This window comes from Calliphora vicina, chromosome 3 (assembly GCF_958450345.1).
Source record: "Calliphora vicina chromosome 3, idCalVici1.1, whole genome shotgun sequence".
NCBI classification, from domain to species: Eukaryota; Metazoa; Arthropoda; class Insecta; order Diptera; family Calliphoridae; genus Calliphora; species Calliphora vicina.
Window position 1 is genome coordinate 123,446,308 of NC_088782.1, and position 23,039 is coordinate 123,469,346.

Here is a 23,039-nt window from a genome sequence, read left to right on the forward strand (position 1 = left end):
CATAAAAAATAAAGTTGGTTTTAGTTTGTATCTTTGTTTTTTTTTGTTCTTAATATAAAATAGTTTTTTTTGTTTTAAATATAGTTAAATTTACATAATTATTTATAATTATTATATATTTTTGTAGTTATAGAAACTTATTGTTATTAGAGACTTATAAACAAAACATATTTATAATAAATGACTACAACGTCATGAAATCAATTGTGTGGGTTTGTTTAAAACAAGGAAAGGATTCATTTCAAATTAATTAAAATAAAAAATTATATGTATAACAGTTTTTACAGTGCAGAGAGATAGTAGTAATAAAATTATAACAGTTAAAAAGTTATGAAATTATGAAGTTATAAAGTTATAAAGTTATAAAGTTATAAAGTTATAAAGTTATAAAGTTATAAAGTTATAAAGTTATAAAGTTATAAAGTTATAAAGTTATAAAGTTATAAAGTTATAAAGTTATAAAGTTATAAAGTTATAAAGTTATAAAGTTATAAAGTTATAAAGTTATAAAGTTATAAAGTTATAAAGTTATAAAGTTATAAAGTTATAAAGTTATAAAGTTATAAAGTTATAAAGTTATAAAGTTATAAAGTTATAAAGTTATAAAGTTATAAAGTTATAAAGTTATAAAGTTATAAAGTTATAAAGTTATAAAGTTATAAAGTTATAAAGTTATAAAGTTATAAAGTTATAAAGTTATAAAGTTATAAAGTTATAAAGTTATAAAGTTATAAAGTTATAAAGTTATAAAGTTATAAACTGTTATAAAGTTATAAAGTTATAAAGTTATAAAGTTATAAAGTTATAAAGTTATAAAGTTATAAAGTTATAAAGTTATAAAGTTATAAAGTTATAAAGTTATAAAGTTATAAAGTTATAAAGTTATAAAGTTATAAACTGTTATAAAGTTATAAACTGTTAGTTATAAAGTTATAAAGTTATAAACTGTTATAAAGTTATAAACTGTTATAAAGTTATAAACTGTTATAATGTTATAAACTGTTATAAAGTTATAAACTGTTATAAAGTTATAAACTGTTATAAAGTTATATCGGTTTAACGATTATTAAGTTATAAACTGTTATAAACTGTTCTGAACTGTTATAAACTGTTATAAATTGTTATAAAATCTTTTCATTTTATTTTGTTCTTTTTGTAGACTCCCTTCCTTTTAGTTTTTTTCTTTTTTAATAATAATTTAAACAAAAATATTATTTATACAAAAATTTGTTTTCTTAACAATTTCTTAAAACTAAAGCTTAACAAATTAAAATTGATTTTTGTTGTTGGTTTTGTTTGTTTGTTTGTTTTTTCCACTAAAACTACTTAAAAATAAAAACTGAAATTTAAAATTTTTAACGATGTATCATTTATTTTAGTAAATTTTTAGCACATGGAGGAAGGACTTGATGTTACAGACTTTGAAAAACATAAAAAATAATGTTAAAATATAATCAAATTAAAAAAACAAGAATTTTGAAATGGATTTTCAAAATTCATGGAATTTTACTTTTATTTTTATTTTCTTGTTAAATGATGAGAGTTTTTAGTTAATATTGCTTTAAAACTATTTGTATTTAACTTAAAATGTAGGGCACATGTAAAGCTTTTTTACTCATGAATTAAAAATTTTAAATACAAAAAATTTAAAACCATCAAGCTAATGAGTTTGTTCAATTACTTAAAATTATAGTTAAATTATAATACATAAAAAAAATTATAATAAAATTGATTAAAAGAGTAATTCCCCTTAAATCCTTAAATTTGGTTTTTTGATAAACTTATTTGAAAAATGTCAAGAGTTTGTTAATGTCTAAAGTTTTATCAATTTAAATTTTCAATTTTTGAGCACTCAATTGCTTTGTGGTCTTATGTTGACTTTATCAATTTTTATACAATTATTTATATTAAACATCACTTTTTTTTAAACTTTGCTTATTTTAATAGTTTTTCTTCTTTTTTGTTTTGTTTTGTTTTCTTCACATTCAAAATTTTTAATTTCTTGTTAAAATGTCAGCTTAAAACTACCTTACACATACGCCTGGCCCCGGGTTCTTGTCTCTTTACCCTGCAGCCTCTCCACAAAGTTACGCCAACTCACCACCGTCTTACTCGAATACAGCCACACACTTGAGGTAACACCCACCAGCATTGAGCACAAATACTTGACCATATATATCTGGAAAATGGGCCTAGACTCTGAACCATCTGGCCGGGGCAGAGGACAAGGTATGGAGAAAGGTTTACAGATGTCACGATGCCATTGTATCATCCATTCGTCAAAGTTGTAGTATTCGTAGAAGAGGCAGCCCAAATAGCCGAGAGCGGGCAGAATAAAAAGTCCCGAAAAGAAGCCAATGCGCATCATTAGTCTTTCCAATTTATCGGTGCGCTTGCCATCGGTTTTCATGACAGTGCGTATGCGAAAGAGTGATACAAAACCGGCTAATAGGAAGAGGGCTCCAATGGACAGATAAATGCACAAAGGTATGATGAGGAATACGCCCAAGGAGTGGGTGTCTAATTGACCCACAAAACAGACTCCGGATAAAATATCACCTGAAATAGAACAAAGAAAAGAAGAATTAATAATAAAGTATAAAAAAATTTTTGGTCAAAAAAAAATTTTATTAAAATATATTTTAACCGATTTTGACCCACTGTAGGTCCGAATTACTATGGCGTCATATACGTTGTTGGAAAGGTCTTTGAAATATCTATCATTAGATATCCATATTGTCTATATTACAATAATAAATTACCAATCCAGAAATATATCAAAAATACGTAAAGAAATTCGAGGTAGTTGTGGTTTTTTGCTTATATCTCAGTCATTTGTGGGCCGATTTTCTCGATTTTTAATAGCAACTGAACCGGAAGTATACCGGATATATTGATGTACAAATCATGTAAGTAGGGTGTTTGGGGGCTACAGAAAGTTGATTTCAACATACAGGCGGACAGATGGAAATGGACAGAAAAACGGAATGACAAACCTATAAGAACATTTAAATAAAAACCAAATACATAAACTAACTACCCCCTCAACGGACTAAAAACCAGCTGAAAAACATTTAAAATATCTTTATTACTCTTAATACCTATTTCATGTAAAATGACGATCATCATTTACAATGATCTGCTTTGATCTCACTCTCTCTCTCTCTCTTTATGTAATCAGCGGTGTATGTTAGCTTTTATTACTTTTTAACAAATTCTGTCTTTCTTTGTTTTTATTACTTTTAAAAGTCAATTAAGCCATTATTTAAGTATTTTGTAAGTCTTTCTAACAGTTCTGTCTGTCTCTCAGTACGTTTAACCGTTCCTCCTTCCCTCCCTCCGTCTGTCTTTCTATTTGTGTTTTATAATGTTTAAACTCTTGTTACAATTATTTGTTTTATTTTGCTTTAAACTGGTTTCGTGTGTTCGGTAATAAACATAATTTTCTTCCAACAATTGTCATGGTTAATGAAGAGTTTAAATTTAGAAAAAAAAACACACAAGATAAAAGATCTTTTAAACTTGATAATGGCCGCAAAAACGAATAAAAAAAAAACTAAAAACTAGAGACAACTAATGTTTTATTATTTAATACTTCAATTCTGGGAATTTGAAAGAATTTTAAGAAATTGTGTTTATTAACTAAAAGATATGCCACTGGTTTTTGCCCAAAAAAAAAATAGAAGAAATATTTTGAAGTAATTGGAAATAATAAAAAAAGTAGGACATGATCAAATATAATAAAAAAAAATTTTGCAAATGCTATAATAGAAATTAAGTTTTGAAATTGTGGAATATTTTCAAATTTAAAAAACTAACAGATCTATTAAACAATCATTTAGTATTGATTATCTATATTAAATAGCTTTTTAACCATCAGAAGCCTAATTTAAAGGGTGGGAAGAGTTTTTGTTGAAGTGGGAAGAGTTTAATTTTCTTACAAAAATGTTTAAAATTTACATGTTATGACAAATATGTTAAGAAATATATAATTTTTGTTACAGATTTAGTTAAATGTACCTGGAAACAGTTTTAATTTAAAATGGGAACAGTTTTTTTTAAACAGAATTTTTTAAAATCAAATAAGCTAATAAATGTGTTTAAAAAATATATAAGTTTAGTAGTAAAAACCTTTAAAACTGACTGGGAACAGTTTTAGTTTAAAGTGGGAACAGTTAATTCTGCACCCCAATTTATATATTTTATTAATTTAATATTGATTATCTATATTAAATAGCCTTTTATGCTTCAGAAGCCTTATTTAAAGGGTGGGAGGAGTTTTTGTTTGAGTGGGAAGAGTTTAATTTTTTTACAAAAGTTTTAAAATTTTCATGTAGTAACAGATCTATTCGGAAATATATAATTTTTGTTATAGATGGAGGTAAATGTAACTGGGAAGTTTTAGTTTAAAGTGGGAACAGGTTTTTTTTAACCAAAATTTCTTAAAATCAAAGAAGCTACTAATTGTATTTAAAAAATATGTAAATTTAGTAGTAAAATCCCTTAAAACTCACTGGGAACAGTTTCAATTTAAAGTGGGAACAGTTAATTTTATACCCCAATTAGTATATTTTGTTAATTTTGTATTGATTATCTATATTACATAGCTTTTCTACCATCAGAGGCCTAATTTAAAGGGTGGGAAGAGTTTTTGTTAAAGTGGGAAGAGTTTATTTTTCTTAAAAAAATCTTTAAACTTTACCTATAAGACATATGTGTTAAGAAATATATAATTTTTGTTACAGATAGAGATAAATGTACCTAGCAACAGTTTTAATTGAAAGTGGGAACAGTTGCTTTTCAATCCAAATTTTTATGTTTTAAAGTTTTTTATGATATAAATTTACTAATTTGCCCTTTAGACAGAGGAAACTCTAATTTTTAATATGGTAAGAGTTTTTCGGAAAGTGGGTACAGATTTGTTTTGGTGATAAAACATTATTTTTTAATGACGAATCATTTTATTGGCTAATTATATGAGTTTTTTCTTTAAATTATGTAAAAGAGACTGAGAACAGTTTCTTAAAATACTGGGAACAGCTTGATTTTTATAAAAAACATTTTTTTTTTTAAATACTTTAATTTATATATAAAATTTTTAAAAAATTTACAAGATTTGTTTTCTTTTTAAGAGTGGGAAGAGTTTTTGTTCAAGTGGGAATAGTTTTGTCTTAAAAAATTTTTAAAATTTAAATTAATTAACAGAACTGTTTAAATATAAATAATTTTTGTTACAGAAACACTTAAATGAGCTTGGGAACAGTTTAAATTGAAAGTGGGAACAGTTCTTTTTCAACCCAAAAAACTTGTATTTTTGAGTTTACCATGGAATAATTATAATGATTTAGCTTTTTACCTAAATAAACCTTAATGTTTCAAATAATTGAGCTTACGATAGTAGCTAAAATTGAACTATATAAAGATCTACGAGCTACATAAAGACCTTCGATTAAAGTGTATTTTTAATTTCTTTTAATTTTATATTTCCCCCCAAAACTTTTCAATTAAAATTCTTTAGTTCCCAACTAAAACAACGAAAAAAAAACTTTCGTTTCAACTATAAATTTAGTTCTTTAGTTGTGAAAATAAAAATGTTGCCAAAAAAATTTAAATTAAATAACTTTTTAAATTCTATTCCACATGAAACAAATATAAAAGAAACAAAAACTTTACATAACTTTAAACAAAACAAAGATAACTATGTGCAGAGAGAGGTAGGAGGTTAGACATGAGTAGGTGGTGTTGTTGGTGCTGTTAATGTAGCTGTTACCCAGTAACTCTTTGTTTTAACAACTCTACACTCTCTAGTAGCTGAAGAAGACCTTTTTCACTTTATTAAGGCTGCCTTTAAAGATAAAAACTAACCATCAACTTTTGTTGACAAACCCTTCAGGCCAACACAACAGAGAACAACACAATACATACATCACTACTAGGCAAAAACATACATTCATACATAAATATTTCTTTATGTAAACAGTAACAACAAACACCAGTAATAACACCAGCAACAACAAAAACAACAACTAAGTAAGTACTTGGAGAATAGTAAAGTAAACCTCCCAGGAATGTTGTAAACTACCTTAGCAAACGTCAACAGCATTAATTATTATGTATGTGAAAGGAATTTTGTAGGAGGGAGAGTTTGTACGAGAGTATTCATGTGTTTATGTAAAACACCAGAATAAAAGGATCAACCAGTTACAATGTGTATATGCAAAGGTGTAAACACACACACTCGCACACAAACACAACCAGGACATTATTAGTTAAGTGTCCCATAAAAATGAGAAAGAAAGAAAAAAAAAAACAAACTTTAAACACACACTATAAATTCATCTTTAGAGATGCACAGCAACAACTCTGGCACAAAATGAAAATATTATAGAGTGTGAATAAATGGGATTTTTTGTAACACAAACAAACCCCCTCCCCCAACCATAAGCAATATAAGTAGTAAATTTACAGTTGCTCAAATTATTGAAAGTATAAATTTTACTCAAATATAAAAATACTACTATTTTTTTAAGTGTTTTTTTTAGCATTTTCTGACATTTCTAATAATTATTAAAAAATTATAAATTTTATTAAAATTTAAAAAAAGTAGTAGAAATACTACTATTTTTAAAAAAGTGATTTTAAGCATTTCTGAATCAATTCTAACTGGAAATGATTAATTTTTATGAATTTTTGAACAATTTAAAAAAGGTACTAAAAATACTACTATTTTTTTAAAAGTGATTTTTAGCAATTTCGTGACATTTCTAATGAAAATTTTTAAGAAATTTAAAATTTTATTAAAATTTAAAAAAGTAGTAGAAATACTACTATTTTTAAAAAAGTGATTTTAAGCATTTCCGCTCATTTCTAACAATATTACATGAAAATGATTAATTTTATGAATTTTTGAAAAATTTTAAAAACGTACTAAAATACTACTATTTGAAAAAACTGATTTTTAGCATTTTCGAGGCATTTCTAGTGAAAATTATTAATAAATCATAAATTTTATTAAAATTTAAAAAAAGTAGTAGAAATACTACTATTTTTAAAAAAGAGATTTTAAGTATTTCTACTTAATTTTTAACAATATTACATGAAATTATTAATTTTATGAATTTTTGAAAAAAAATAAAGGTAAAATACTACTATAATGAAAAAAAAATTTAAAATTTTATTAAAATATAAAAAAGTACATAGTGGAAATATTACAATCTTTAAAAAAGCGATTTTAAGCATTTATGAGTCATTTCAAAGAATATTACATAGAAATGATTAATTTTATGAATTTTTGAAAAAATTAAAAAAGTTACTAAAATACTACTATTTGAACCAAAGTGATTTCTGAGTCAATTCTAATAATATTACAATGAAATTATTAATTTAATGAATTTTTTAAAAATTTAAAAAAAAAGTACTAAAATGATGTTTTGAAAAAAGTTATTTAGCATTTTTGAGACCTTTCTAATGAAAATTTTTAAAAAATTCTAAATTTTATTAAAATTTAAAAAAGTAGTAGAAATACTACTATTTTTAAAAAAGCGATTTTAAGCATTTCTACTTAATTTTTAACAATATTACATGAAAATTATTAATTTTATGAATTTTTGAAAAAAAATTAAAAAAAGGTACTAAAAATACTACTATTTGAACCAAAGTGATTTTTAGCATTTCTGAGTTAATTCTAACAATATTACAATGAAATTATTAATTTAATGAATTTTTTCCGAGATTTTTGAGACATTTGTAATGAAAATTTTTAAAAAATTCTAAATTTTATTAAAATTTAAAAAAGTAGTAGAAATACTACTATTTTAAAAAAAGCGATTTTAAGCATTTCTACTTAATTTTTAACTATATTACATGAAAATTATTAATTTTATGCATTTTAAAAAAAATTTAAAAAGGTACTAAAAATACTACGACTTGAGAAAAAGTGGTTTTAGCATTAAATTATTATGGGAAAATTATGAATTTTAGTACAATTTTAAAAAGTACTAAAAATACTACTATTTTACAAAATGTGATTTTTGGCATTTTGGTATAAATTTAAGCAAAGATTTCATCAAAACCTTAAATTTTGCTAATTTCTACAAAGAAAATTAATAAAATTTAAATTTTTTTAGAATTTCAATACATTTTTATTTAAAACCATTTTCTTTTGACACTCACTTTACACAACCTTATTTTCTTATTTATATGTACGTGTATGTGTTCAGTATAATGAGTTTAGAATTTGTGTCTCCTATCATGAATTTTAAAGTATTTTCCTATACTTTACAAGTGATATGTGGGTGTTTCTAAAGGTTTTCCTATATTTTTTTTTTGCTACCTTTTGTGGTATGTTACATTTAAGTATTTTCTGCTAGTTTCAGTTGAGTTACTTACAACTATAGAGAAATATGTATGAAATAAAAAGTTTCCTAGAGTTCATATTGTAAATAAAGAGGGACGGACGGATAGATGGATGGACAGACAGACAGTTACATTTGTAGAAGTTTATGTAGAACATATAAATTACAGACACAAATACTAGTCGTACATACACGCAATTAAAGGATATTTGTAAGAGAGCAAAAATATAAGTTATTTTAGTAAATAGGTAGAAAAAGGATTAAAGAAACAGAGGAAATGATACCAAATATGTTCAGAACTTTTGGTACTTTTTTTTTAAAAAATTTCTAAAATTTATGATATTTTTGTTAGAAATAACACAAAAATAATTTTTGAAAAATAGTAGTATTTATAGTACTTTTTTAGAAATTAGTAAAATTCATAGTTTTTGCATAATTTTTGTTAAAAATCACACCAAATTGCTAAAAATCTGGTTTAGCAAAATAGTAGTATTTTTTAGTACTTTTTTAACTTTTAAAAAATTGTATAAAATTAATTGTTGTCATGTCATTTTTGTTAGAAATGACATAAAATACTAAAAATCACTTTCTAAAAATAGTAGTATTTTTAGTACTTTTTCAGAAATTTGTCAAATTCTTAGTTTTTGTGTATTTTTTATTCAAAATCATGCTAAAAATCTCGTTTAGCAAAAATGTAGTATTTTTAGTACATCTGGTACATAATGCTTTTGGTACTTTTTCAAAAATTTAATTTTTGTTAGAAATTAAATAAAAAAATTGTTTTTTACTTAAAAATATTTTTTGAAAAATAGTAGTATTTTTTAGTACTTTTTTAACTTTTAAAAAATTGTATAAAATTAATTGTTGTCATGTCATTTTTGTTAGAAATGACATAAAAATCCTAAAAGTAACTTTTTAAAAATAGTAGTATTTTTAGTACTTTTTCAGAAATTTGTCAAATACTTAGTTTTTGTGTATTTTTCATTCAAAATCACACCAAAATACTAAAAATCTCGTTTAGCAAAAATGTAGTATTTTTACTACTTTTTCAAAAATCAATAAAATTTCTAGTTTTCATGTATTTTTTGTTAGAAATTACATAAAATTGATAAAAATCACTTTTTTTTAAATAGTAGTATTTTTAGTACTTTTTCAAAAATCAATAAAATTTCTAGTTTTCATGTAATTTTTGTTAGAAATTACATAAAATTTATAAAAATCACTTTTTTTAAAATAGTAGTATTTTTACTACTTTTTCAAAAATCAATAAAATTTCTAGTTTTCATGTATTTTTTGTTAGAAATTACATAAAATTGATAAAAATCACTTTTTTTTAAATAGTAGTATTTTTAGTACTTTTTCAAAAATCAATAAAATTTCTAGTTTTCATGTAATTTTTGTTAGAAATTACATAAAAATGATAAAAAATCACTTTTTTTAAAATAGTAGTATTTTTACTACTTTTTCAAAAGTTGGTAAAAATTTATATTTTTCATCAAATATTTGTTGGAAATTGAACAAAAATTCATAAAAATCGCTTTTAAAAAATAGTAGTATTTTTAGACTTTTTTTAAAATTTAAGTAAATATCACTTTTAATTAAAAAATAGTATTTTTAGTACTTTTTCAATCTGTCCTAGAAATTCTTTGTTACCCCGGCAAAACCCCAAACCATAATTACAAATCTAATAACAAAACACGACATTCTAAATAAAAAGACAGACATAGAAACGAGTTGTAATGAAAGAAAAACATCTCATAATAAAATACAGACATGGAAAATATCTCTTGGAAATTATATAAATATATGTGGAAAATATTCATAATAGTTAAACAAAAAAATATATGTATTTGAAAGATACGAAAATAAAATAATAATTTAGTTGTACTGTTTTTGTAATAGAAGTGGTTATGTTTTTTTTTTGTTTAAGTATCTCTCCATTAAGGGAGTCCTTAACAAGTAGAATGACACAATTTTCAGCAAAAAAAACAAGAATTTCCTTGATACTTGTACGAGTGAATATTTGCCAGGGAATTGATAAAAACTTGCACAATGTTTAAACATATAAAAAGGATATTTTATACACTACACTTTATACTATGTAAAAAAAATCACCAGCACATGATTTTTTAGAATTTTCTGGGTATAAGTGTGTTCTCATATCAAGGATTTTTTTGTTGTTGTTGTTGTTGTTCGGTATCATGATGTCAAGTGTTTGTTGCATGAACTTGTTCTCACTAAATTATTTTCATATTTTTTGCTGCTTTTAGCTCATAAATATTTCATGAATGTGTTTTTCTGTGTGAGAGAGGATAACTGGTGTCACATGTTTTGAACTTTTTTTTTTTTTTTTGGGGAAATGATAAAATTATTAACATTAAACAAAAGCAACAGATTTTGATTATGTTTTCTAGGAATATGCAAAAGCAAAAAAAAATATTTGAAAAATTTTGCTACAAGTTTTAAATTTTAGAAATTTTTAAATCAATTGCATAAAAATTTAATATATAAGGAAAAATGTATGAGATTAATAGATTTTGAAATAAGTACTAAAAATACTACTATTTTAATAAACATGATTTTTTGGATTGGTGTTTTTTCTAAAGAAAATAACAAGAAAACCATGAATTTTGTTTATTTTTGAAAAAGTACTAAAAATACTACTATTTTATTAAAAGTGATTTTTCGCATTTTTGAAACAATTCCAACAAAAATTAATTAAATATAATGTATTTTTGCAAATTTTTGAAAAAAAAATGTTCTTAAGAAAATTTTGTTTATTTTTGAAAAAAGTACTAAAAATACTACTAATTTTTTGAAACTCAATTTTAGCTTTTTTGAGTTAATTCTAACAAAAATTATATAAAATTATAAATTTTTGAAAAAGTACTAAAAATACTACTATTTTACTAAAAGTGATTTTTGGCATTTTTGAAACAATTCCAACAAAAATTAACTAAAGATAATGTATTTTTGCAAATTTTTGACAAGAAAAAATGTTCTAAAGAAAATAACATGATAACTGTGAATTTTGTTTATTTTTGAAAAAAGTACTAAAAATACTACTAATTTTTTGAAACTCAATTTTAGCTTTTTTGAGTTAATTCTAACAAAAATTATATAAAATTATAAGTTTTTGTCAATTTTTGAAAAAGTACTAAAAATACTACTATTTTACTGAAAGTGATTTTTAACATTTTTGAAACAATTCCAACAAAAATTAATTAAAGATAATGTATTTTTGCAAATTTTTGCCAAGAAAAAATGTTCTAAAGAAAATAACATGATAACTGTGAATTTTGTTTATTTTTGAAAAAAGTACTAAAAATACTACTAATTTTTTGAAACTCAATTTTAGTTTTTTTGAGTTAATTCTAACAAAAATTATATAAAATTATAAATTTTTGGTAAATTTTTGAAAAAGTACTAAAAATACTACTATTTTACTAAAAGTGATTTTTAGGATTTTTGAAACAATTCCAACAAAAATTACTTAAAAACTATGTATTTTTTCAAATTTTTGAAAAGGTACTAAAAGTCCTACAAATACTACTATTTTACAAAAAGATATTTTTAGCATTTTCGAGGTAATTCTAACAAAAACTACTTAAAATTTAAAGAAAAAAATGAAAACTGTGAATTTTGTTTATTTTTGAAAAAGTACTAAAAATACTACTAATTTTTTTCAACTCAATTTTAGTTTTTTTGAGTTAATTCTAACAAAAATTATATAAAATTATAAATTTTTGGTAAATTTTTGAAAAAGTACTAAAAAATACTACTATTTTACTGAAAGTGATTTTTAGGATTTTTGAAACAATTCCAACAAAAATTAATTAAAGATAATGTATTTTTGTAAATTTTTGACAAAGTAGTACTATTTTTCAAAAATAGTATTTTTTTGTATTTTCGAGTTAAAATATTTAAAGATGGTGAGTTTTCTAAAGAAAATAAAATGAAAACTGTGAATTTTGTTTATTTTTGAAAAAGTACTAAAAATACTCCTATTTTTTTCAACTCAATTTTAGCTATTTTGAGTCAATTCTGTCAATTTCTGAATAAGTACTAAAGTACTAAAAGTGATTTTTGGCATTTTTGAAATAATTCCAACAAAATTATAAGAAAAATTAAAATTTTTGCAATATTAAAAAAAAGTACTGAAAATACTACTATTTAATAATGCGGACTTTTTGCATTTTGTTGGCATTTGTAACAAAAATTATAAAAAACTATAAAAAAATTCAATAAAAATTCATCTTTTGAAAAATTTTAAAAAGTACTAAAAATACTACTATTTTATATTGAAAGATTTTTGGCTTTTTAATAAAAATTTTAACGAAACTACATAAAAAAATTAATTTTAAATTTTTTTTTGCAAAAATAAAAAAAGTACTAAAAATACTACTATTTTACTGAAACAGATTTTTATAATTTTCATAGAATTACCAACAAAAATAACATGAAATCTACGAATTTTTTAATTTTTTTTTTTAAAATGTACTTAATATACTACTATTTTACTGCTAGTGATTTTTAAAATTTTCGTGTAATTTTATGATATTTACAAACTTTTGACATAGAAACGAAGAATGTTACAAATGTTTGAAAAGGTATTTTTGACTTTAAGTGACTTTTGCCATTCTTATAAATTTTTTTAACAAAAATGACTTAATAACATAAATTGTAACAATTTTTCGAGGAACTAAAATTCATTTTTATGTGATTACGAACAAAAATAAACTGAAAATGAAAAAATTTTAAAATTTTTTAAAAATTAAATAAATTTTTATTTTGAAAGATTTTTAGCATTTTTATGCAATTTTTAACAAAACTTAATAAAAAACATAAATTTTTTAAAATTTTTGCAAAAATAAAAAAAGTACTAAAATTACTACTATTTTACTGAAACAGATTTTTATAATTTTCATGTGATTTCTAACAAAAATAACATAAAAACTACGAATTTTTAAAATTTTAGAAAAGTACTAAATCTACTACTATTTTACTGGAAGTAATTTTCGGCCTTTTTGTGCCAATTCTAATAAAAATAACTTGAAAACTTAGAATTTTTGTACTAAAAATACTACTATTTTAATTCAAGTGTTTTTTTTAATTTTTGGTGATAATTTGTGACATTTCCTAAGTTTTATTCTTAGCTCTTCGAAGATGTTTTCTTTCCAGTTGTTATCATTTATAATTTATCTTGAAATTTATTTCTTTTCTTTATGGAAAAATACAAAATTGCAAGATTGCACCTGCTTATATTGCACAATAACAACCTAACAGAAAGAATATTACAAAATGCAAAAATCTGGAAAAAATCATTCATTTTGAATAAAAAGTAATATTTTTTTATTTACAATTCAAAGAAACTATAAATTGAAAACTGAAAAACGTGCAGTGTAGAAAAACAACGAAAGACAATCATTTCCAGCAATAATGGAATACTTAGGAAAAAAAAACAACATCATCCCAAAGAAAAAATAATAAAAGAAAAAAAAATTGTTTTTAAATGCAAAAACCGACAAGATAATGAAAGAAAAAATACAAAGAAAAGGAAAGAAGAAAAAAAAATTATATAAAAAAAACTAGTTTACAATTTCGTGGCCAATTTTGTGACAACCACTGGCCAAGACACTGGCAAAACAAAAAAAATAAAAAAATTGTAAAGAAAAATTGCTGAATGCAACAGTTTAAAGTTTTCTGGTTCTGCTTTTGTAAAGAAAAAATTACATACTTGCAACTGCAGCAAGCACATGGTGAATGTCAATTGTTTTCAATGACTAAAGTTGCTGTCTTGCCGTCCACTATATTTGCTGTAGCATGTCCGTCCGTCTGTCTGTCTTTTTGTTTTGTTTAAACTTTGGTTTACTAAAGCTGCTGTTGGTTGATGCTGCTGCTGCTGCAACAACAATGATGACAATAAATGGCATGCTGCATATGCGTGTTGCAATGCTGTTTTTCTGTTTCAGTTTTTGTCTTCAATACGTTTTAAGAAAATTGCCACAAAACTGTTTTTTTTCTTTCTGTATTTTCTTCTTTCTTACTCAAGACACTTCTCGTTTACAAGATGCCTGAGTTTCTGCTTAACATGAGGCCTGATGATAATAATGATGACGAGAGTTTGAAAAACCGGCAACAAATAATACAACAAAAAAAATTGAAGTTGTGATGTGTTTTATATGTATGATGAGTTTGGTTGGTTGATGAAGTGCAGACAGCCCAACAAATGCCTTTTTAAAGGTTTGAAAAAAAGGAATGAATGATTTTTTTTCTACTCGGTTAATTTTATTTTCATTTAAACACTTAATGAGTTTGAGGCATAAGGTATGAAATCTTTAAATAAATATATAACCAGAGGTGGAAACAAAAAATGTGATAAGATGTGTGTTAAAAATAACAAAAAAAAATCCAAAAGATTTTTAAGATTTTTCAAGTGTTATAAAGAACAACTTCAAATCAAATGAAAGAGCTTAAACAGCAAACCAACAAACTAATTAATTTTAATAACTAGAATCAAATATGTTGCAATCAATCAGCAAATAGTTTAGCATTTCTATGGCTTTAAATTATATTTTAAATTTCTTTTCCATTTAAAAATATTCAATATATTGTTGATTAACTCTTTATTTTTTCATTATGTTTGTTCTCAATTTTATTTATATTTGTATTGTTTAAATATGAATATTTATTTCATTTATTTGCTGGTGATTCAACTGTGTTAAAACTATATTTCCACATCATTCTACAATTAAATGCAATCTGCAAAAGTTCTATCTATATGACCCACAAGGAAATTTAATATTTCAGCTAAATGAAGGAAACATTGCAAAATCTGCATGAAAACTAAGAATTTTTAAAAAGGTATTAAAAATACTACTATTTTTCTGAAACAGATTTTGGTTATTTTCATGTTATTTCTAAAGAAAATTACAAAAAAAAATAAAATTTTAGCAATTTTGAAAATAGTACCAAAAATACTACTATTTTTCTGGAAATGATTTTTAGCATTTTTGTGTAATTTCTAAAGAAAATTGCAAGAAAATTTAAATTTTAGCTATTTTGGAAAAAGTAGTAAAAATACTACTATTTTTCTGGAAATGATTTTTAGCATTTTTGTGTCATTTCTAATAAAACTAACGTACAAATATGAATTTTAGGAATTTTGCATGAAAACTATGAATTTTTAAAAAAGTACTAAAAATACTACTATTTTTCTTAAACAGATTTTTGTTATTTTCATGTTATTTCTATAGATAATTACAAAAAAATATAAATTTTAGCATGTTTGTGTTATTTCTAAACAAAATTAGATGAAAATTTAGCAATTTGTAAAAATACTACTATTTTACTAAATCAGATTTTTAATATTTTTATGCTATTTCTAATTAAACTAACAACAAATATGAATTTTAGCAACTTTTAAAAAGGTTGTGAAAATACTACTTTTTACTCAAAGTAATTTTTAGCATTTTTGTGTCATTACTAAACAAAGTAGTAAAAATACTACTATTATACTAAGGTGGGTTTTTAGCATTTTTTGTAATTTCTAAATTAAATTCATAGATTTCATAGATATTCATAGATTTTTTGTTAAAAAAAGTACTAAAAAAAGTAAACTACTATTTTACTAAAACATTTTTTTTTTAATTATATTTCTTCTAATGAAAATTACTGGAAAATATGAATTTTAAAAATTTTCAAAAAAGTGCAAAAATACTACTTTTTTACAAAATGAATTTTTTTGGGTTTTCTGGTAACTTCTTACAAAAATTGCCACATAATAATGAATTTTTACAATCTCTTGACAGTATACTGTCAAAAATTTAATAAATGCTATAAATATTAGCAAGTTTTGAAAAAGTAGTAGAAATACTACTATTTTATTTAAAGTAATTTCTAGCATTTGGTTGACTCTTTTAACAAAAATGCTATGAAAATAATGAATTTTAAATGTTTTTAAAAAAGTAGTAAAACCACTACTATTCTACTAACAATGAATTTAGCATTTTTGTATATTACCTTTTTTAGAGTTCTTGGAAATATTATAGAAAAAAAATAACTTTATTAATATTTTAAAAAGTACTAGAAATACTACTATTTTACAAAATGTCATTTTTAGTCTTTCGATTTATTTATATCATGAATGAAAGAGTTTTAGAATTTTTTGAAAAAAGTAGTAAAAATACTACTATTTTACTACTTTTTTATAAAAGCGATTTTTAACATCAGGTTATTTTAAACCATTTATTTAGCATTTATATACTATTTTCTTGACTTTTTATATGATTTGTGTAAAAAAAATACGTTTTATTGGTTTTTAAAAAAGTGCTAAATATACTACTATTTTCTAAAAATATTTTTTTTTTCATCTTGAAGTCATTTTTAACGAAAATAACATAAAAATTAAATTTTTTACAAATTTAAAAAAAGTACTAAAAATACTACTTTTTTTAAATGGGTTTCTAGTGCGTTTTAAAAACATATATTTAGCATTTATATTGAATTTTTAAAATTTGTAAGTGATTTTTTAAAAAAATCTGTCTATTTACTACTTTTTCAAAAAGTACTTAAAATACTACTTTTTTCTAAAAGCGATTTTTAACATGGTAGTGACATTTTAATTTATTTTTTTAGCGTTTATATACCAATTGCCTTGACTTTCTATGTGATTTATTCAAAAAATTTATGTTTTATCGGTTTTTAAAAAAGTACTAAATATACTACTATTTTCTAAAAATATTTTTTTTTTCATCTAGAAGTCATTTTTAACGAAAATAACATAAAAATTAAATTTTTTACAAATTTGAAAAAAGTACTAAAAATACTACTTTTTTTCAATGGGTTTCTAGTGTGATTTAATACCAAATATTTAGCGTTTTATATTGTTTTTCTTGAATTTGTATGTGATTTGTTGAAAAATCTGTATATTTACAACTTTTTAAAAAAGTACTTAAAATACTACTTTTTTCTAAAATAATTTTTTAACATGATAGAACCATTTTAAACCATTTATTTATCGTTTTCCTTGACTTTTTATATGATTTGTGGAAAAAAATATGTTTTATTGGTTTTTAAAATAGTACTAAATCTACTACTATTTTCTAAAAACAATTTTTATAGCATGTACTTTTTAAAAAATGTGCTTTTTTTTGAATTTTTAATTAATAAACAGGATTTTTTTTTAACAAATTCATTGAAAAAATTATTAAAAATTAATTTTTTAAAAAGTAGTAAAAATACTACTATTTTCAAAAAAGTTATTTTTTTATCAATTTTATCATATTTAACTCCATTTTTAGCAAGATTGTGGAGAAAATTTATATTTTGATTGGTTTTAGAAAAAGTAGCAAATATACTACTTTTTTTCAAAAAGTTTAGTTTCCTGAAAACTTCTTAAATATATCAATTTTAGTGTATCTATGAAATGTAAAATTTCCATTTGGGGAGTTGTTGCTTTTTATGCCCTTTAATTTGCTCCATTCATGAGTATTATGTCTATATTTTTATGATATTCTGGTTATAATATGTTTTTCTCCATTAATTTATGACCAACAGACGTTTATAATCGTTTTATAATATTTTTTTCCTCAGTTTTAATGATTTTTATCACATAATTTTTTGTTGTTGTCTGTTTAGAGTTGCTATCATTTCAAAACTTCAAATACGTTTTACACGTTACAAGGTCTTATCAATAAAATAAACAAAAAAAATGAGGGAAAAAAGAGTGAAATTTTCAAGTGATAATGTGGCTGTAAAAAAGCGACTTTGATGTGGCAGTTTTACTGCCGGTTTTTATGAGTTTTTCTTTTCTCTTTTTTTTTTTTTTGAATTGTATTGTAATGAAGTGTGTGGCAGTTAGTCAGTCTGGCACATTGTGTGTTTTATGGTGTAAAAGTGTATAAATATTGAACTAGAATAAATAAAATGTTTGTATTTGTATATTAATGTTTACATTTTATGGTTGAAAATTTGTTTTATAAACAATTCTCTATAACAAAAGATTAAAAGAATCAACATAAAATTTTATAATAAAATTATTTTTAGGTCTATTTTTAATTTTAAATAGGAAGGGGTTGCATGTGTAGTGTCGTATTTAAAATGAACATTAAAAGAAAATATGGTCTTTTAATAAGATAATAGAGGAACAAAAATAACCAAATAAAGGTAAAGATTAGTTTTGAAAAGCGAGCCAAAAAGTCATAAAAATTTTACAATTTTGTGGTGACATCTGAATAAAGTAAAATTAACTAAATAATTAAAATTTATGAAAATTTATAGGCTGTAATTTATGTAGAAAAATAACATATTTTTGTTAAAGGGAATTGGAGTATTTTAGTAATAAAAACTATAAAAGATATATAAAAAAAATTAAAAATTTAGCTCACTGAAAATTTTCAATTATGACCCACTGTAGATGGAACAGTTTTGAAATCTGCAAAATTTTAAAACATTATTTCGAAAGCTTAACTTCTTTTCTTATCACTCTCTTAGTTTCAATCAGATCCGATTATTAGTTTAAAAGTTGTAAACATATTATTACGACATATTATAAATCTGCCCCATTCTGGAAATTAATACAATATCTCAAAAATAAGCTTAAAACCAGATTTAACTGCCTAAATCTAGGAAATTTGAACAGTATTTTTAAATTAAATAGTCCCCCCTTAAATTCCTTTAAACCATCTATAATTAAATTATGTTTTACATCTTAGTTTCTTTAACCCAAAAAAACCATCATTAATACTAATTATAATTTATACTCGCTATCTGTGTTTATCGCTAATTTGTTTATAATTTAACACGAAAAAAAAAATCATCTTCAAAAAGATTTCAATCTTTAAACTTAACATATTTTCTTTTTTGTTTTAAGCCGAAAACTATACACACTTTAAAGCGTCAAAAGAAACCGGACATTTTTTAGTTTGAACCAAAAAAAAAAACATGGTTTTCTATTTCTGTTTTTCAAAGAAACATGATAGAATTAAAAACAAAATTTTGTTTTACTTAGAAACACTATGTTAGCTAGATCTTAAGGGCATAATTAGCAAGATAATTATGGTTAAATTTAATAATAACTTTTGGTCGGAAGAGGTCTTTTATTGTTAAAAACAACAGAAAATATTGTAAGTTTTTAAGGTTAAACTATATAAAATGGAAAATAATAATAAAGATTAGAAAAACAAGGTAAATTTGTAATAAATCTCTTAAAAAAATTAGTTAAAGCATTTTGCTAACAATTGTAATAAAAATTAAGAAAAATATACAAATTTTTAAAAAAGTACTAAAAATACTACTATTTTTTTTAACAGTTTTTTTTAGCATTTTAGTAACATTTCTAATGAAAATTGCATAAGAAACTTAATTTTACACATTTTTAAAAAAAAGTACTAAATTTTAAAATAGTACTTAAAATACTACATTTTTCAAAAAAGTGATTTTTAGCATTCTGTTATAGTTTTTAACAAAAATTACTTAATAAATATAAGTTTTAGGATTTTTTCGAAAAAGTACTAAATTTATAAAAATTACTAAAATACTACTTTTTTCCAAGAAAGAGATTTTTAGCATTCTAATGTCGTTTGCTAACATTTCTAATAAAAATGAACAGGAAATTTTAGTTTTTGGAAAAGTACTAAATATACTACTATTTTACTAAAACAATTTTTTTAGAATTTTATTAACATACATATCTAACGAATAAAAACGTTGCTAAAAATTCTAATCAAAATTAACAAAAAAATTCAAATTTTTAAAAAAGTACTAAAAATACTACTATTTTTTTTAACAGGTTTTTTTTTAGCATTTTAATAACATTTCTAATGAAAATTGCATAAGAAACTTAATTTTAAAATTTTTTTTTAAAAATTACTAAATTTTAAAATAGTACTTAAAATACTACATTTTTCAAAAAAGTGATTTTTAGCATTCTGTTATAGTTTTTAACAAAAATTACTTAATAATTATGAGTTTTAGGAATTTTTCGAAAAAGTACTAAATTTATAAAAATTACTAAAATACTACTTTTTTCCAAGAAAGAGATTTTTAGCATTCTAATGTCGTTTGCTAACATTTCTAATAAAAATTAACAGGAAATTTTAGTTTTTGAAAAAGTACTAAATATACTACTATTTTACTAAAACAGTTTTTTTGAATTTTATCAACATATCTAACGAAAAAAACTTTGCTAACAATTCTAATAAAAATTAACAAAAAAATTAAAATTTTTAAAAAAGTACTAAAAATACTACTATTTTTTTTAAAACTGTTTTTTTGAATTTTGTTAACATTTGTCACGAAAATTTTATAAAAAACTTAATTTTACACATTTTTAAAAAAAGTACTAAATTTTAAAATAGTACTTAAAATACTACATTTTTCAAAAAAGTGATTTTTAGCATTCTGGTGTGATTTTTAATAAAAATAACTTAATAAATATGATTTTTAGTAATTTTTTGAAAAAGTACTAAATTTATAAAAATTACTAAAATACTACTTTTTTAAAAAAAATGACTTTTAGAATTCTTATGTCGTTTCTAACGAAAATATTTAAAAAAACTAGAATTTTTAAAAAATGTAGTAAAAATACTACTTTTTTCAAAAAGGGATTTTAGGCATTCTGGTCTCATTTCTAACAAAAATTTCATAAAAAAATAAGAATTATAGATTTTTCAAGTTTTTCTTTATATTTGCTTGATAATTTTAACAGACTGAATTGGAAAATATGATTTTAGCAATTTTTAAAAATGTAGCAAAAATAGTTTTACTTTCAATAAAGCAGTTTGGTTTCAATACTAATAGAAATGATTTCAGCGTTTTTATAAAATTTTTTTAAAAAATATTTGTTTTTTACAATTAAAGAAAAAGTAGTTAAAATAGTACTTTTTTCTAAAGTGATTTTTGCTGTCTTTGCTGTTTTTGAGTTTGAGAAAATAAGGATTTTAGCACTTTTTGAAAAAGTATCAAAAATACTACTTTTTTTCTTAGTGATTTTTTTAAGTGTTTTCAGCATTTTAATGCTAGTTTTTACAAAATAATTGGAAAAAATATATATTTTAACAATATATAAAAAAGTAGTATAAATACTACTAATTTAATTAAAGTAATTTTTATATTTTTTTTTCTATTTTAGTTATAGCATTAACATATTTTTGAAAAAATCTAAATTTTTAAAATTTTAGAAAAAGTACTATAAATACTACTATTTTCTAAAAGAGATTTTTTACTACTTTAGTAACAGTTGTAAGAAATATTACATGAAAAAATAATTTTTATAGAATTTATATGAGAAATATAAATGTTTAAAAAGTATTAAAAATACTACTATTTGAATTAAAGTAATATTTTAAAATGTTTACTTTATTTTAGTGTTAGTTTTATGAAAAAATGTTTTTAAAATTTTTAGAAAAATTATTAAAAATACTACTATTTTTCTATAAGCTATTTTTAATATTTTTGTAATATTTCTAATAAATTTTATATAATCTAACAAATATTACATAAAAAATATAAATTTTATTAATTTTGTAAAAAGTTCTAAAAAATACTACTTTTTTTAAAATAATTTTTTTTTTAATTTTTCTAATAATTTCCATAAGATTTCGAAATATTTCTAATAAAAAGTAGTTTTTAAAAAAGTACTAAAACTACTACTATTTAAAAAATGATTTCCTTTAATATATTTTTGATAATTATAACGAAAATTACATTTAAATCTAAAAACTAATCTAAACATTAAAAAGTTACTAAAATACTACTTTTTTTTGCAAATTATTTTTAGCATTTTATTATTTATAAAGGAAATTGCAAGAAATAAAAAATTTCTGTAAACTTTTCCTTGATTTTCACACATTTTTGAAAAAAAAACTTTTTTCAAAATTCTTTTTTTTTGCAATTTATATAATTTTTAATGAAAATAACTGAAAATTATAGAATTTTTATTTAACCGACAATTTTAAATTTCTTCTGAAATTTGTTTCTTCCTATTTTAAATTTGCTTCACGAAAACTTTTAACTAACATCTCAGTTTATTTACTCATTTGTTAACAAACCGGAAATTACTTAGTAGCTGTTTTTTTGATGTTGTTGTTATACTCTGCAAAAACTTATTTGTTGATGTTTATTCCTTCTATACAAAACCTTTGGCTCTTCCCCCAATATTGACAATAATTTCTTAACATATTTTTGTTGTTGTTGTTGTGTTCCTCAATGTTGCTGGTTTTGTTGGTTTATCAAGCAATCAATTTTTTTTTCCAGTTTTGGTTGGCAATACCGTCGAACAACATCTTGTGTTGACAATTACTTGGTATTTTTCTTACCATAGTTTATGTTGTTGGTTTCCATTTAAACTTTGTTTCTTTATAATGTTTGTACTGTTTAACATTAGTATTTATCAAACAAACAAGCCAAGACAGTTTACATTCTTTTTTATGGGTTGTATGATGTGGTTTTTTGCATTTTCGTAGCTTTTTTTTTATTTTGCATACATATGTATGTAGGAATATGTTTATTATTGCCTTTTGGGCTAACGTAAACATTTAACTTTGAATGTATTTAAATATGGGTTTTACATGGACACAGTTTTTGCTGCGTTTATTTTTGGATAAAAGAAAAATCCTAAAATTATGAAATATTAAGGCATTTGAAGAAAGTACTTTTTTTAAAATTAATTTCAAAAATAGAAAA

At 22.0% G+C, this 23,039-nt stretch overlaps 1 protein-coding gene across 1 annotated transcript in view; it reads right to left on the reverse strand.

The window, feature by feature from the left end:
* Positions 1–1,956: 1,956 nt before the first annotated feature.
* The window catches only part of fz (frizzled), a 180,921-nt gene continuing 159,838 nt past the window's right edge, over positions 1,957–23,039 (reverse strand). The window contains exon 5 of the mRNA XM_065504384.1: positions 1,957–2,559. Within this exon, the coding sequence (XP_065360456.1) occupies positions 2,030–2,559 (530 nt within the window). The 3' untranslated portion in view covers positions 1,957–2,029. The remainder of the gene's footprint in view (positions 2,560–23,039) is intronic.